The sequence below is a fragment of the Varroa jacobsoni genome, unplaced genomic scaffold (assembly GCF_002532875.2).
Source record: "Varroa jacobsoni isolate VJ856 unplaced genomic scaffold, vjacob_1.0 scaffold_499, whole genome shotgun sequence".
NCBI lineage: Eukaryota > Metazoa > Arthropoda > Arachnida > Mesostigmata > Varroidae > Varroa > Varroa jacobsoni.
In genome coordinates, this window is record NW_019213401.1 from 170455 (window position 1) to 183186 (window position 12732).

Sequence of the window (12732 nt, forward strand, 5' to 3'; positions counted from 1 at the left end):
GGGTATTGTAGGGTAGCACAAATGAAGCATAATACGCTTCATGTGAAAACATCGCTTTGATTATCTAGTGTCTATATATATGTCCGTCGACATAAATAATATTATTGTATTATTTCGTACGATGTTACCTAGTTTTCTCTAAATCACTGAGGATACTGGATGTGATTGTATGTGTCAACAATGTCTAATCTTTGTACAGATGTCTTAATCAGAAAAATATACATACCATTTAAAAGCATCGGTACGGCAATCGATTCGTAGATTTCTTGTAGTCAGTTGATCTGTGCTTGGGCATAACTTACATACAACCATCAACTGCTAACTGCGACCTCTATTAAACGTTCATTCTGCTTAAAATTGCTATACATTACATATTACTAGCTGCGCAATTAATTTCGTACGTAAACGTGGGATAAAGCGTTTGAAACCTATACATTCGATCTCAGTTATTGAGCTACCTATCAGCCCTTAAGGAGCTCCAGTCGGCTATACTTCGAATGGTCTAAACCTATAAGATGTAATAGAGTCAAATTTATAAACTATGAGAAAAACACATTTGATGTTCATAAATGGTTCAACAGAGATAATATTTATATACAACAAAATAATCTACAACGACAATTGTGGATCACATCTTTCATGATGTTTCTTTCGCGTTTCGTTTACGTAAGTTCTATCTTCTATTTTGACATCCGCATTTGCCCGTGTTACCTTTTGTCTTCCGTCGATTTTCAAACTTCACGTTGCTGTTTCAACTGCTATGTTCTCGCGCCCAGATACGCCCGTACATACACATTTTTCACACCGACGTAAAATAACTTGCCATACTTATACTGTCCCCTTTACCGCTACGATAATTTTTCTCAGTATGATCGTAACATTTCCACACGACCAGTCCCCTTATTCCGCCGGTGAGGTCCCACGCGAGGAAAAACCACATCCTAGAGAAGTGGACCAATATGTCGCATTGATCAGTTGCCAGATGTATTAGGTTCTTGATTCAGTCGGCAATACGCTCCTGTTACTATAGGGATATATTCTAGGGTCGAAGTTTGTTTCAAGCTGTATCATCGTTGACTCGGTTCATGCTGCGGCTCCGCCTCACACTTAATAATCTTCCAGGTCGGCCCATATGCGACCCAGTACGCACTTGACCCGTATTCACTGCAGCTCAATTTTATTATATTACTAAGAAAGGTAGTTATATTACCCTTATCTTATCTCGCCTGCTATTCGTCGCCTGTATTCACATACGTGTCATATATAATCTATTTAGCAATTTTTTGTGTGAGCTATAATAACATTATGTGTTTTTTTGAAAAACAGAGATATTTGTTGATTCTGGACAAAAGGCAGCATATTCTTTAAAAAGATAATAACAAATAACACTTGACTGTTTCAATTCGTCCGAGTAATAATAATAATAATAATAGCAATAATAAAGGTGATCACACGAAGATAACAGATTTTTTTTTGTTGATTGTGCCTCATAGTTTACACAATTTTCACTTATATGAGCCGTTGTGTAATGTCCATTCATAGTTATATCATTGTGTGTGTGTGTGTGTGTGTGTGTGCGCATCCGTGTAAGTACGCGGTACTTGTTAATGTTTCTTTGTAAATCTAGTGTATTATCAGATTTATGTTACTGATTGCGTCAATTGTTTTTATTTTACTTAAATGTTAACATATAAAATGATGGGTTACCGGGCAATTTTTTCAACTTGCAAATGCACGCTTTACAATCGTCATGTTAACCTATGACCTACAATCGGGTTGTGCTATAGCTAAAAATTGGCTGTGATTGCTCTTCGAAAATGAGATTTTATAGATGGATTACACTGCTATTTGTCATCGTCACCATTTCTTCGTTTTCCTCAAAAGACGCAAGCAGGATCTCTGTCCTAAATTTTCGTCTTACTTCGTCCATCGATTAGTTTTCCCTTTGCAGGTAGGCATCGCATCGATCTGGTTCTTCTCATCGCCCGCTTACGACACTGTCTACTTTGCAGACGTAGACTGTGAAATAGCATCAATGATCACGCGGGCGATGGGTAGAACTTTCGCGGACGTTCCGACTGACAGAAAACGAACCAGGGGTGTGTGAATATCCTACAACAATAACAATATCAGCGTCAACAAAAAATATCATTTGCTCCAGCCAGGGTTTCAAAGGGTAGCCAAATGTTATTCCGGTGTGAATTTTGAGTGCAAAGTTAAGAATTAGTTGGGTTGTGCGTTATGCTTGCTTGGTAATAGCTATTTCTAATTTGGATCGACAAAAAGTTACCGGTTTCAATATCGGTTACGAACGAATCTTTGCTTAGAGCCGGTGGATATGTCATAGGAAAAGAGTTCTGAAACACTTCCGGTTCGCGAAAGATGACAATAGAACGAGTAGATCGTTTCATAGATCATGCTACTTGGCTGAGGTAAGGGACACGCAACGTCTGTGTCCTGTTTTGTCCCTTCCTGCTGTCCAGGTTTCCGGGCCGATTGGAAATGATTTTCACGGCCTGCGGTCAGGCAAAACAGTTTTTCAAGTCTCAAGTTTCAAAAAAACACACCTGTAGGTCTGGTGTCCCTCACTAGTCTGAATCTGTCCTCTGGTTGTAACGTGTGGGTTTTCTTAGAAGAGGGCGGTAGCAGTATTGGAGAAGCATAATATAAAGATATAACATAAAGAGAAGCTATATAGCACTCCGGTCGGGCACGCGTGATTTGTTCCTAGATTCGTTTGGTTAATATTGATGAGCTCTTATGAATATCACGTTCTTGATTGCTGTTGAGAACATCGACAACAAAGCATCAAGATAAGATCACTATATCTCAGCAAATAGCCCTTACTGTTTAAGAGACAGACGGCCCTCTGACTATGCAGCTTGGGCTATGAATTTTTCTGTGAGTGGGTGCGAGAATCTCAGCCTTGAACTTCCAGTTTTTTTTGGTTTGTCTCTTGTTTATGTGTGTGTTTGTGTGTGTGATATTGCTCCAAAACGTTGTTTGTTTTGTTATCGGTGACATCATGGGTTGTAATTACTCGATCGATCTATTCTTATCAATTTTGATTGACGAATAATATTCTCATACCTCGATCACTCGATCATAAATATATGTGTGCTTCATAAAATAATAATTATCATTATCAACAACATACTCAATATACGACTCATTATCTTCGTTAATAATTCATAGCGTTCAAATTAAACCGTCCTTGTGTGTGGTGTTCCACCGATACACAAAGCACCATTCTTCCACTATATATATATATATATATATATATATATATATATATTTTTTTTTTTTTGTCACTTCACTTATACTTCGTCGTAGGGTTACTCTTAATAATAACGCATTGGGAAAAAGCCTTATCCATTTCGCATTACTTTGTAGTTGCCTGATCTTCTATAATCAATAATTTCCCTCGTTCGTTCGCGTCGCAGAAATGTACATGTTCATCTAATATCCATGCTCATTGAGTTGAATGCAATAATCTGATTATATTAATCAATATATAATTTTTGTTCTCACTGCAAATACGTACGTACTTTCACCGTAGTGGACTCAGCGACATGGAGTCGAAATTTTAGGGAAGATATAATTATAACCTGTGCCGCAATTTACAGCGCCCATGATGTTCCAAGTTATTTTGCGAGCAGTTTCCTCTTCGGAATATAAAACATCTAAAATCACATAGCTACATCTGAACCGCACTGTAGGTTTAACGATAGCTGATCTCAGTTCGGGTTTCTTTACCTCGACCACGTCTGATATGCCTTGGCCCCGCTGGGCCCGAGGCATCCTTCTTCATTCAGCCTAAAGCAGTCACTGGTCATTTTCGAAATACATATGCGTGCGTTAACAATTCGCAATTGCTACAACCATGTGTATGGAAACTCCTGACATGTGTTTCACTTTTTTTTGCGAAAAAACCTTTTGACACGAGTCGTAGGTGATGGGAGCCTACTAGAATCGCGGCGCTACGGCTTAGCACAACAGCTAAATTAATGACATTGGCAAACAGCTGAAGCACAGGTTACGACTTCCCGATGTCCACTACAATCAGCACTTCGCTATTTAATGGGTAGAAATCATTAAGACAATAAAACGTCTCCGTTACAATCGTCGTTGTTGGTTACTGCACTTTTCAAATAAAAGCATGTATTTCCTTCTATTTAGATAGTTGATGTTTATCCCTGCTTTGAATACGGAATCTCAAAAAATGAAAACAATAAAAAATATATAAATTCTTCATACACGTTTTTCTCGTAAAGCAAGGTTCCAATGTTCTCCGTAGGCTTCCATGCTAAGTGGTACTGTTGTCGATTATAGCGCCACCACCTCAATGTTTTGTCGCGGATTGCATAGCTTTAAAGAGGTTATTACCAGCCAATACTTAACAGCTACCTTCATCCACTAAGAACAGATGAAAACCATAGGGACAATAACGTAATTTTAACGAAATAAATATGGTAGCTATGTGACTGTGTCTTCCGCTCGTTGGGCGCCGATCATTTGGCCACTAACAACTGTAAGACTGGCAACGCCTAACGAACATTGTTCTTTTCCTTTCCTCACAAACTCGTTTAACTATTTCTTTAACAACCAAATCCTCAGCCATATTCAATAGACGTAAGCTGTTCAATCATCCTTTCCATCGGTCTCCTACCCCTAAATAACAATAGATATGATTGCGGCCAATGAAGCCAAATGCGGCTAAACGTCAAAAAATCATTGAATATTTTTCTATCGTATTTTTGAAAGTAGAGTAAATTTAATGTATACGATACCGTAGCCCCATTCCTTTTACCCGTTTCATCGATATAATAATTATTATTATGACCCATCGTCATCTTGTCTTCTAAATCGTCATCCTTTACCTATCGACATTCGACGAAATCCAAGCGAGTGACCTTCGGCCGATCCGCAAGCATATAACATTCGTTTTTTTTTTTTTGTTTTCTCATCCTTTGCTTATTATCGGAGAAACCTGATGCTCTGCTACTATAGCTGTCATCTAATAGCGATCATTTATATATCACCAGCGCGTGTACAAAACCATGAGTGTCGTGTGTATGCATTCGTGCCTGTTAGCGTGCGTGTATATGGGAGCTGCTAGAAGCAGAAAAGTAAACAGACGTGAAGTCATCATTCTAACGATCTTTGCCTACGTAAAATTCATTGCGCTAAATAGAAAAACTCGTCGGGCCGCTCAATTGCTCTCGAGAAAGTGGGTCTCGAAGGCCTCGTAGGTCTAACTACAATACAACGGGTGATCCCGTCATCCGCCGCTGACGAACATCTCGATAGTTTCACGAATGATTCCAAGCCACAATCTCAGTTTATTCATCGTGATACCTGTTGTGGTCAGACCCTCCTACTTCAGTCTTATCACCCACATTGCCATCATCTTTGTCTAATACCACTTAGTGAAAGCACTTTAATAGTAGCCGGTTCCGTAAGCAAATCTATCGCGGCATATTGAATAGGTATATATTATAGATAGCCCATTCATACATACACGTATATATATATATATAAAAGGCCACATGACTGTTGATACTTTTGCTGTTTCTGCAAACACCTCTTGATGCACTCGAATCCGACTATCGGGATAAATTTCTGCTGCCCGGTATCCTCTGATGATGATCCGTGAGTTCATTTGCTGTCTATATTTTTGTAGATTAGTATGTGCACTGCCATAACGTTCTCAACATGCTATTGACGTATTGGAGTTGATCATTACATCTAAACAGTATCACCTACCTAATAGCGTTCTTTGTCCATCTGTTTTTTTCAAACTTCAAAATATCCACCGCTACTCCCGTTGACAAAAAATCTAACTTGTGCTATCGACTAAAAGACTTCGTCAATCATCGTCTGTTTATCTCCCATTGTTTTTGTCTATGGAGACGACATCGCAGACCAGTCGGCCCGTTTAACGTCATCGCCACAGGAAGCATGCTGTTTCATTACGCTATCCTCAGCGTACGAACGGGACAAATACAAAGGTCGCAGTTGATTTTTATTCTCCTTCACACGCTGGTTTTGCTATTATAATTCATCATACCATATATATATATATATATATATATATATATATACTAACTACCATGTATATATATATATATATATACATGGTAGTTAGTAATATCGCTAGACGACTGATGTTGTCGGGGAACACTCTTCGATTTTCTTCATGCCACGAACGGGCGTGTGATGGTAGGGATATATCAGACGCATTGGAACCTCATCGTTACCCAGGGAAGCTTTTTGCCAGGAGATCATCTCGCCTCATATAAGGTATAGCAACAGAATCAGTACCTTTCTCATTGTTTCTTGGGCTCAGCCTTTCGCACTAACGTACTCACTCATTGCTGGCAGATAAAGATGAGGTCTTCTGGGCATTCTGCCCCGTATCTTTCACGCGCGCACACATACACACTCTCTCTCTCGCTCTCTCTCTCTCTTGCTCCCTGTTTTGCAACTTGTTCCATTTATGTAAACTTCTTCTATATCCGATATACCACCTTTAATCTGATCGTCGGCGTCGTTAATGTTGTTGCTGTGATAGAATCTTGCTCATCACACACGTAGTCGGACGGTCGCCATGCGCTCCGTGTACTGTTGTTGATATTTTTACAATTGATGGGTGGATTTGCTGTATATATCATTTTCCTGATAATGACGACTGTTAAATTTCACGTTGGCCATCTTCCTTTAAGGAACTTGCTTGACGGTCCTGTTTTGGAAACAACATAGGCACACACCAGGTCAAACGGAATACTCCAAGGCGGTTCTCCTACAGACCCACGGCCACGTCCTCCTTACTAGTCTGAAACTACTGTGATAGTTTCAAACAACAGGTGATTATCCCAGAAGAAGACACGCCGAAAAGAAAACAGCAAAAGAAAGAAAACAAGAGCCAAAATGAGTATTGCTTTGTTAAATGAAGTCTTCTATAAGATTTCAACATATGTTAGGCACTCTAACTTAAATCGATTTCGATTATAACAGGTACAGAATACGAGGCAGTGTGTGTGTGAAAAAGCCAAACGTCTTCAGAATGATGTGATATATGTGGCAAACAGACATCTAGCCTCAAGCGTGTGAATTTTCAAGTTTTGAAGATCAGGAGCTAAAACATGAGTAACCAGAGAAGATCAAGCTAATTCATTTGATAGACGTTCACGCGAAACCAAGTTTACGAAGTATTAGAGAAAGTCCTCTGATTCTGACTGCAAATACAGTGAGCGTACTCGACTTTTACATAAGCGTGCCCTAGCGAGATTACGTAGTCCATACAAGACTATACCTTTACCGATACCAGATATATTTTCTACCGCGTAAAGGAAGATGAACATCATGAAAGCATAAATCACCACAGGTCAATAGTTACGCGCTCTCTTAAAACTATTCTCGTTGAGCTAATATAGATTAGGGCATAGATTTTCCTCCTAATATCATCGTATGCAATTTTACTACCTGTCAAAGCTTGATTTGAGATTTTCCAGCTTATCATTTTCTCGTATTTTACATAGCGGCCTATTAAAATTAACTAATACACAAACTATATCACATCATAGCCCCATCGCGTATATGCCCTCGCACGTAACAAATGATACTGTGACTAACCTGTGACAGATTCGTGACAAATGACTGAAAAATAGTGACTAGTGCATTAGTTCAATTTTGATTTTTTTTAGAAAACATAGATATTTCAAGAATAAATAAAACGGGATGTGAAGGGGCGGAAATTTCTGTTCATTCACGGCACAATCCTCATAGCCAACATGCACAATTCCCCAATAAAATTAAGGCGTGCATTATTAAAATCTAAATGTAAAAAAGAACGCAGCAGAATCTTTGCTAGGTTTCCATAGGTACTCAAAAACCTACCATAAATAATGGCTGGTTTGGGGTAGGACTGTAACGTAACAACAATACAATATAGAACAATCGACTTATCCGATTTATGTTACGCAATGCAAGAAAAAACCGCCTGAAAATATACGAATGTAGTTTCTGTTCCTTATAAACAACAAAATGTGTTGAAAAATTCGCGCGTTATTCGTTGTGGCTGTCATAAGTGTTACTGACGTAACTTGGCTCAAGTTTGCGAAACGCCTAGCAATAAATCGAGACGAGCAGTGGGTGAATTTTATCTTGGAAGCGATGAAGATCGCGCACTCGGGAACAACAGACGACTGACTGTGTTATTACTATTACCTTGTGTTGGGTAAATGGGCATATGGGTAAGATCTGTATTTTTGAGTAACATGCATGTGCACGACGATTCTTGGCACCTACCTCGACCAGCGCTGCTGCTGCAGCGGTTGTAGCAGGTTCCACTCCTGCTTTTACCGTTACAACAGGCATCGAGACAACGTGATGCTTCCGTTCGTAAAGAAGAAATTTGAATAGCTCATATACAGACCACGCAATAGCAGTCGATGGCATCTGATATAATATGCGGGCTTGTACTCCCTGCCGGAGGTTCGATGCATATATGGGGTGCAGCAGAATCCACAAGTTAGCACTGCTATTGTAATATAGTACATAATTCTGTTTAGTATGACAGTTTAAGAGGTGCCTAAAACGTCACCTGCGTTGTTACCATTGCTAGTTGTGCACAACAATGCACCCAGTAATACCCATGTGACCACTATCGCCTTGCCTCATTGTACGCCAGCGAATACCGTTATTATTAGACTAGGTTTAGGCAGCCCAACGATATTAGAAGCTAGGCATCGAATCTTTCCTACGAAACACTAGTTTTAGGTTCTGAACAGAGGTGCATCATCCAATATTACATAGAAACTTAGGTGGATGAGTGCTTCGGCACACAGGTCTCGCTAATCCTTAACCATCGCACTCACCCGGAAGAAGCCGGTAGGCCCACAGCACGTATAGATTGTGAAAGCGGCGTGTAAGAAGCCTCGAATTCGATGCTGATTAGTCGCACGCACGACGCTCTCTTCCTGAGTGTTGAGCAAGGTCTTACATACGTCCAGTGGCGTCGTGGCAGCTGACGCTAAGGCGCCGGCTAGAGCGCCGCTGATCATGTGCGCTGATGGATTATACGTCCGTGTAGGGTTCGTCATCTAAAAATTATCATTAAAATAGTTGCAGACAGCGGTAATAGGACGAGGTCTCGAATAGCAGATGCTCATCGCTACTCATGGGATTTTTCTATTTAGAACCAGAACTACGAGCCCCAGTTATTCCGTAACCAATGTCTGCTGCTTTCTTTTTAGCCTATTATTTGAAGCATCGAACATAGATTGCGATGGCCAGTATTATTAGTTTAGAACGCTCTCTGGTAAATCATCGTGTCCGTCGTGACGGTCGCCACTATCTAGAGCCCAGAAAGCAAATCACAATAGAAAAAAGGCTAGTGGTTCTAGCGATATATATACACATAAACAAAGCATCGTTACCAAATGGCCATTACTAAGTTGATTTGAATCAGCAAAGTGGTCGTCACTACGCGCACGCAACAACAAATGAATTATATATACTTCATAATGGTTTGTGTACGCTCTCTTAAATAATTCGAAATTACCTAGCGTGTCTAACCGCGAATGCAGAGTGATCATGTCAAAGGATTGCGTGAATATTATTTAAGTTCCAGAGATTTATGCATGTAATATTCTGATTAAATAGTAGGCTGTTTTAGAAGGACAGCAGACATTAATTAGGCTAACGTAAGCGGATTACGCTCGAACAAATTCGTAACTATGTTCTTTCTATTTTTTTTTTTATTATCAATTCATCTCGACAGCTCTCCTGCGACCCTGGGCCTCCTCTTACTACGTAAATCGATTTACCTTTAAGAAGTGTTTTGTTTATTACAAGCTATATGAAGTAGTTTTATCCAGTCTACCTAGAACTTATAACGCCTCATCTACAATGTAATACCGAAACATATTTCGTTCAGTCATTTGATAGTAGCTAAATATTTGACTTTTTAACCTCGCCAATGCATGGAGCATTGGTTTCGTCCTCATCGACGGACAACAACCGATAGAATGGTTGTTAATTTTATCTTAGGCCCGAAAATATGATCAATTGGCACATCGACCTTGTCCCGAGAGCTAAGTTCCCGAAGTCTCACACGAGTATCAACGAGGTGTGTCGCTGAAAAGCGCATAGCAGTGACAAAGTCACAATTGTAGATACTACCGAATAAGTATTCCAATTCAAAACAACAGCCATGATGTTAATAGAAACGCGGACTCACGGTACTCTTGCGGCGATATAATGCCAAGAATAGCTAGCCGTAAATCTTTGCACTACCTACCCTGCGACTGAATGCCCTGAAACCGGCTAAAGTGCCAATGAAGGATTGCAATGGTATGGTTGGAAAGCGGCTTTGTGTCAACAAACTTACAATAAGAAAAAATATAAACATGATCCACTCTCTGCACTCCGTTCTCGTTCCATTGGGCAAAATGATGTATTGGGTAGTTGGTATATTTCGAGCAATTAACGCACGGGGTTCTCTCGATGATCTACACCCTATGCGCAACGAATGCCTAGAGAACCCAACTTCAATCTTTCTCACTTTAGATCAGTTTCTTTGATCTAGCACCACATTTGGCAACCGTTCGTTAGCTATTTCAAAGGACATCGTGAATAGGACTATGCCGATGCACACTGCCGACTTGCTATGAACAGGTTCTCATCGTGACGACAGGCAACGCGCAGTAAACCCGCGCAAGGGACTGAGTACATTTATGATTCTACACACAGAACCTTTTTTTTCGAAATTAGGCAACAACACATCACTATGCAGCAGATACTGTCGCTTCGTAGCTCTAGGTAGCGAAACGACTTAGGGACAGAGTTTAGCGATACGTCTGGGTTACAATAGTGTGTCGAGGACTATTTCCTAGTCATCTTCTCTATATGTATAAATAGAGAAAATAAATTTTTCCATTTTAATGCATGCTATTTCGCTCGGTCGGCAGTTAAGGTCTCGAGTTTAAGATTTAACAGTTCGTAAAATACCCGCGCTTCATCTGTAAGGGTCAGTTAGGGAACAACTAGGCTCATCTTCAATTGACCTAAATTATAGCCACTTAACGTGGTGTTCATCAATTAAGTTATTTTCCGTTTGTGTTGTACAGCTTCCCTTTTCGATGTAGTGAAACGTAAGTAAGCGTAGTAAAATAATATAATGCGGTTAGAGATGAAGGGTTATAAACCGCTCTTTAGAGAAACGTCGATTGACTAATCTACAATCAGATGTTTTTTGGGCTTAGAATGGAGACAGTTTACTAGCTGACATAGGCACATGATAACATATAAGGACAACAACTATCAGCTGCGAGTAATACACCTGCAGACATCATAGAATTACCAACCCAATGAGTTGTCAATCTGTAACAGTACACATTAGCGATACATCCTATAAGTATGCTTCAATGTTACTATTGGTAGAAATAAATTGATCGTTATATGAACTTATTATCTATTAGTTGTGTATATGCGTTTTGAAGATGTATGTACACCAGCGGTGTTGTTATCAATAGTCGCCCATCAACGGTCACTGCACCAACATTTTCACACTGTTAGTACTCGATGCTACCAAATCCAATATGTGCATACAGAAATGCAAATCGCAAAGTTTTCGCGGCTATTCAATTGTAAATTTTGCCCGACGGTCATTATCAACGTGTCCACTTTGTTCAACCCACTTCTGGAACCCAATCGCCGTCATGATGACTGTTCGTAGCTTCGATTCGCGTCTGAATGGTGGATACGTTAGGACACAGCAGGAGCAATATCCAGATCTCAAAAGCGCCTTAGATGAGGTTTGAGCTGTACTCGTTGTACAGAAGAAACTATATTCTGTTCATTTCTCGCGTAAGGTCCCGCGCATGGCAGCTGCAACGATTTGAATAAGAATACTTCTATCGATACCGAGATACGTGGCCTAATCCTGTTAGGATCAATCTGTGCTGATGAGGTGTGCTTGAAGGCAGATAGCTTTTCTACGTTGTTCTAAACTAGCAGCAAAATTCAGTAGTTGGCAATGTGCTTATCCGTAACGAACATCTAATTCTGACCCGATCAGATCGATCGAAATCAACAACGAACGATAGCCCTGTAGGCGAAGAATGCTATGAACGCGAGGACCGAACCATCATTGGACGTCATTCATGGCAAACAATTAACAACGTCAGCAGTGTACCACCATGAATACATGGCTTCGTACTTCGCCTTTACAAATATTAACTGGGGGCAAGGAAACTCATGTGTTGGTCACTATAACTAAACGAACACTCCAGAGCAGTCGTTCTGCTCGTGCTTCTGTCGTTGGATACGTCATCTATTATTACGGCTGTTTCTAAACGCTACCTTTACAATCACCAATTTAAAAAAGAAGAAAAAAAAAACGCGAAGCTATAACAAATAGCGCTAAGATCAGTTTAATGGGTCAGTACGCATGAGTGAGCTGTAACACGACGACGTACAATAGCCGGTGTAGGTCGGTCACGCCAATATATACCGCTTCGTAAAATTGCTCGCGATGAAGTATAGCGAACGAAATGCTTCAGACAAGGTGGCCACAACGGAAAAAGCAGTTTATTATAGAATAAGTTACCATGGAAAGGAGGCTTCGATCTAGGTAGATTTCCGGACAAGGAATAGTGAATCGATGAATGACCAGTCACCATGGCTGTCGCAGCTCATTGTCAGCCACAAGGTGTTTCTAAACATTTT

General features: G+C 40.1%; 1 protein-coding gene across 2 annotated transcripts in view; it reads right to left on the reverse strand.

Annotated features, from left to right (window-relative positions):
- Positions 1–555: 555 nt before the first annotated feature.
- The window catches only part of LOC111260973 (mitoferrin-2), a 42639-nt gene continuing 30462 nt past the window's right edge, over positions 556–12732 (reverse strand). The window contains exons 4-7 of one of the 2 annotated variants that reach the window (XM_022834106.2): positions 8880–9104; positions 8311–8487; positions 6531–6841; positions 556–2112 (exon numbers count right to left, since the gene is read on the reverse strand). In XM_022834106.2, coding sequence (XP_022689841.1) covers positions 6803–6841; positions 8311–8487; positions 8880–9104 — 441 coding nt within the window. In that variant the 3' untranslated portion in view covers positions 556–2112; positions 6531–6802. Of the gene's footprint in view, positions 2113–6530; positions 6845–8310; positions 8488–8879; positions 9105–12732 lie in introns of both variants that reach the window. The other variant, XM_022834107.2, reaches the window with a different exon arrangement.